The following is a 5,000-nucleotide window of genomic DNA, read 5'->3' as shown; positions in this document are numbered from 1 at the left end:
AGCTTGAAAAGAGGAAAACTATTAAAATCAGGTACAAAACCTGGTTCAGTGTGATAATCCCAACTCTCCCCCTTCCCCCTCCCCCTCTGCCCTTGGCCCCACCCCTGTCATTCTCCTTCCCCTTTTAGAGCAGGGCTGAGTTCTGGGGCTGTCTTTGCAGCACTATGAATTGGGATCCCCCTCGGCCCTCATCAGAGGTCGGGTTTCATCGGGGTCCCTGGGTCAAACATCACGTTAAAAACATGACAAAGATGACATTAATACAGGATTAGTGCTCTTCAGACGTTACAAATTTACGATGGGAAACGGTGCGACGCAGCGCTAAAACGTTAATCCATGACTGGGACACTGTCACGCTGGTATATCTATGAATTCAGTGAAGCAAATACACTTTTTATAGCTTTTCAAATAGTATACAGAAAGCAAGCTTACATTTGTGCGACTCCTCGGTGGGCGCCATGTTGTTTTTTTTTTTCCTGGCCAATGCGAAACTCCGCCTACCCCTATAGAGAATAGGGAGCATGGATGCAGACTGCTCTGAGAGGGGTGAAACAGCCCTCCCCCTCCCCTCCCCCTATTCAAAAAGTAGAATTGGGAAAGCCCTGAAGCCTCGTGAACGCGCATATCATGGGGGGGGGGGGGGGGGGGGGGGGGATTGGGATTGGCCCAGAATATTCTGATCTGAACCGTAGTTAAAACTCCATGAATCCTCATCAGATCTGGTTTTGCTTGTGCAGCTTCCTGAGCTGCTTCCTCCTCGTTTTAAAGCTGAAGCGTTCTGTACGGCTCAGGACAGCTGGACTTGAGGAAAAGTCACTGAAACGGTTCTTTTGGTCATAAAGGCTGCAGAACGCTGATCCAGAACCTAGAAGGAAGCAGATAAACCTCCCAGCTCCGGATTGGAGCCCCATGCAGGCCGGTTTTGGCCCACAGACCTTATGTTGGACACCCCTGGTCTATGGCTAGTGAACCTGATTATAAGCCGCACTGGACCCGAAGCTGCAGGGGTTTCAGGGTCATGACCTCATGCCGGGGTCCAGCACCGAGGGGTCTGGCAGGGAAGGGGTCCCGAGGGGGAGGGGGGGGAAAGCAGCGGCTCCCAGTCCAGTACTGGGCGATCAGGGGTCGACCGCGGGGTCGCCTCCTGATGGGATGTGCCTGGCACAGGGAGGCCACCAGGGGGCGCCCTGACTGCATGGATCAACAGGGTCCGCCTTGAGGTCCGCCCAGTGGTCCATCCAGCGGTCGGCCCCGCGGTCAGCCCAGGACTGTGTGGAGAGATGACCTCTGACCTCTGACCTGGCAGCGGCCGTTGAGCCTCAGGATCCAGAATCCCGCGGCGCGGCTGAGTTGCTGCTGGGGAAACATGTCCTGTCCATCCTGTCTCCCGGCGTCCGCAGGATGGGCTCGGCGCTCCTGTCTCGCTTCGACGTGGTCTTCCTCCTCCTGGACGTCCCCGACGAGTCCCACGACCGCCGCTTGTCGGAGCACATCATGGCCCACCGCACGGGGCGAGGCCGAGCCGGCGGCGCCGAGGTCTCCAGAGCCGGCGGCGCCGAGGTCTCCAGAGCCGGCGCCGCGTCGGAAAGCTCCATCCTGCTGGAGCACGCCGACCTGCCGCTGTCCGAGCGCCTGCAGGCACGTCCGCCGCCCGCACCGCCCGGCCTCCGGCACACCGCCGTCCGCTGATCCACCTCTGCTTCCAGGTCCCCGCGGGCGAGACGCTGGACGCCATCCCGGCCTGCCTGCTGAGGAAGTACGTGAGCTACGCCCGGCAGTACGTCCGTCCCTCGCTGTCCCCCGAAGCGGCGCAGACCCTGCAGGACTTCTACCTGTCCCTGAGGGCCCAGGCCCACTCTGCCGACGCCACGCCCATCACCACCCGCCAGCTGGAGTCTCTCATCCGCCTGACCGAGGTGAGCCTGTCCGGACCGCGGCGGCGGCGGGCGGAGCGGCGTTTCCTCCGAGCTGCAGTGACCGACTTCCTCTGCAGGCCAGAGCCAAGCTGGAGCTCCGGGAGACGGCCACGAAGAGCGACGCCGACGACGTGGTGGAGATCATGAAGCACAGGTGAGACGGTCCGCCGGGCCGGATCCACAGCGGTGTTCAGTAGACTGCAGCACGCCGCCTGACGGGAGGAAACACTATAGAAGCAGGGACCGGGACCAGATAGGACCAGGACCAGGACCAGAGAGCAGAGCCTCACTCAGCATCTCCCCGTCGGCCCGGGAGACAAAAGGACCGTTCCAGATCCGTTCCTCAGATGATAGAAGTCAGATTTAGACCCGTGCTGAATGATGGCCAGCTGCTTGGTCTGCTGGTTTTTAACTCCGCCCCCTTCTGTCGCTGTTTCTAAACGTTCTCAGTGTTTCAACAGTGACGAAGCTTTTAGCTAAAATCGCTGAACCTTAGTCTTTAGCTGCCGGAGCGCACGCCTGTCTGCTTCTGGTCTGACCACTAAAGATCTCGCGCTTGCTAGCTAGCATTTAGCCGCTAGCTGGCTACTGGGGCGGGACTTCCTCTTTTGGTCCGGACCAATCAAAGAGCCGGTTACTTCTTCCTCTCTGGTTGGAGTGGCTGTCCGTGCGGCCAGCAGCTGCTGCGTGACGTCCAGGAGGCTTGGTGAAGGAGTGAAAGCCGAGTTTGTCCTCATTGTGTAGAATGTTGGAATCACCCCGGAGATGGACACGTTTTCACCCACTCATTCTACTGCACTCAAACATACTCTACGTGTGTGTACGTTAAAGCTCCTGTTATATTTTAGATTTGTGTTGTATATAAAGTTAGATCTTTTCTTCTTATAGATTTCTACTATTGTATTATTCTTGTAAAGATTTGCGCTATTGCTTGTTCTTTATTTGCACATTCCTCACTTTTTTGCCCCCTTGAGTTCTGCGAGCCTCTGTGACAGTAAATTTCTGTTCTATTCTATTGAACTGAAGGAGGGTTTCTGCTCATCTAAAAGTACACGTTTCAGTGTAAAGAAGTACAAATGTGTGAAGCTGGTTTCGATACGGCAGCGGGTTATTAGATCCAGTTGAATCCAGATTCTTTGCCTGGTTGTTGCTGAAGTGACTCAGTTTTCTGATCCTGAGCTGAAGCGTCCTCTTGTCAGCGTCTCGTCCTCCCCTCGGGGTGTGTTCTCCGCAGCTTGGCAGACACGTACTCGGACGGCCTCGGCAATCTGGACTTCGAGCGCTCCCAGCACGGGTCGGGCATGAGCCAGCGCGGCGCCGCCAAGAGGCTGGTGGGCGCGCTGCACTCGCACGCTCAGAGGACCGGGCAGAAGCAGTTCGACCTGCAGACGCTGCGCTCCGTCGCAGAGAGGGTGAACATCAAGGTGACACACACACTCCGGGTGTTTCACACCGCTGAAAGCTTCACTGGGCCGTTTAACATGACAGGGTTAAAGGTCAGCTCAGCATGAGTCTGATTACAGATCCAAGATTACAGTTCTAGAATCATTATTTCCTTTGAAGTTATTGGCCAGACTCCGAGGAGACTTTCTGTATTACTGCTTTACTGTTGACTCACTTAGGAATTTGAAATTATCTTTAGCGAAACTGATCAGCGGTTGTTCTGTCGATTCAGAACTCACCTTCATACACCTGATATGAGAAATGAAACTCAATAATTCCAGGTCTGAAACCTCGATGGTTGTTCCAGGTGCTGGATTTCGACGGTCTCCTGAGTTCCCTGAATGAACAAGGCTTCCTGCTGAAGAGAGGAGCCAAGCTGTACCAGCTGCAGACGGTCTGAGCAGAAACAGCAGAACAAACAGCAGCTTTTCTCTGGTGGGAGGAAGAACCGGGTTCAGACCGAGCAGAACTCTCTCCAGGTCCGAATATTCTGCTGAAAAGAACTAAGGTCAAGTCCACATTTCACCCAGAGGCGCTTCGTTCTATTGAAACACGGTTAGTTCAGTTAAAGAAGTGTTTATCTCAGTCTTGGGGATCTAAAAATGGTTTTCCACTGTTGACAAGGTTTAGATCCATCTTCAAAAAGTGGAACGATAACAGATTGAATTCAGATCATTTCGTTATAAACATGAAAAACCTTTAACTATTTATCCTATTAATTAAGTACTAATTTTTATGTTGTTAAAATTAAATATATTTGGAGATTCACTAAATTATTTTAAGAAATATTTGTCCTGTGGAAGTTTGTGTGCTCATGGAGTCTTTTTTCAATGCATGGTATTTGGATTGGTTCCCAAATCCTGTTTGTGTGGCTTGTTCTTTGACAGTGAATATATTGTATAAATATTTTATTCTTCTGTATAAAATACCACAAACATTAAATGCTTATTTTTTCCAGAGTAAATCTTCAAATTGTATTTTTTTTAATGTGCTCTACAGCCTGTTTTTTCTTGAACTTTATTCACAGTAAGATTGTCAACAAGACAACAGTACAAATTACATTTAGTGAACAATAATGCATTTACATGAAAAGTACAAGGATGAAATAAAAAGAAAAAAGAAAATTATATATATATTTAGAAAAAGCCCTGTTCGATCAACAGATCTGTCTCTTGTTCAGGTTTCAGCAGGATGTGTCCCGGTTTGTGGACCGTTCTGGAGACGGCGGTGGTTTTACGACACCTCGCTCGCCGTTTCAGTTTACGGCATCATGGCGGCCCACAGGCTCCAGCTGGCGCTCCGTCGGCTCTGACGTTCTGCACGCTAAGTCCGCTATGAACACGCGACCGGTCCGCGCGGGGCCCGCAGGTCGCTGATCGGTGCTCGTGAAGATGATGACGTCGTGTCTCCGGAGGTTTCCCGCGCCGCTGTTGGCGCGGGGCGCGGGTATGTGCTGGCGCGAGCCCGCGTCATGGCGGCTCAGACACACAGCTGTCACCGCGGAGCGCGCGAGGTTAATGCCGCCGCAGGTGAGCGGCTCGTGCCCGTACGGCCGCGTCCTCCAGTGTGTGGAGCGGAGTCCGTGGAGCGCGCGGGAGAGCGCGCGACCGCGGCTGCTGCTGCACCTGGGAGGTCGACAGA

The 5,000-nt window shown here is 53.3% G+C and overlaps 1 protein-coding gene across 1 annotated transcript in view; it reads left to right on the top strand.

Moving 5' to 3' along the window:
- mcm8 (minichromosome maintenance 8 homologous recombination repair factor) overlaps positions 1 to 5,000 on the top strand; it is a 17,172-nt gene that overhangs the window by 8,556 nt on the left and 3,616 nt on the right. The window contains 6 exon segments of the mRNA XM_030106492.1: positions 1,401 to 1,638; positions 1,707 to 1,916; positions 1,994 to 2,070; positions 3,151 to 3,340; positions 3,667 to 3,753; positions 4,774 to 4,888. Of these exon segments, the coding sequence (XP_029962352.1) occupies positions 1,401 to 1,638; positions 1,707 to 1,916; positions 1,994 to 2,070; positions 3,151 to 3,340; positions 3,667 to 3,753; positions 4,774 to 4,888 (917 nt within the window).

Source organism: Salarias fasciatus, chromosome 13 (assembly GCF_902148845.1).
Source record: "Salarias fasciatus chromosome 13, fSalaFa1.1, whole genome shotgun sequence".
NCBI lineage: Eukaryota > Metazoa > Chordata > Actinopteri > Blenniiformes > Blenniidae > Salarias > Salarias fasciatus.
This window is presented reverse-complemented; position numbering and strand designations above follow the sequence as displayed.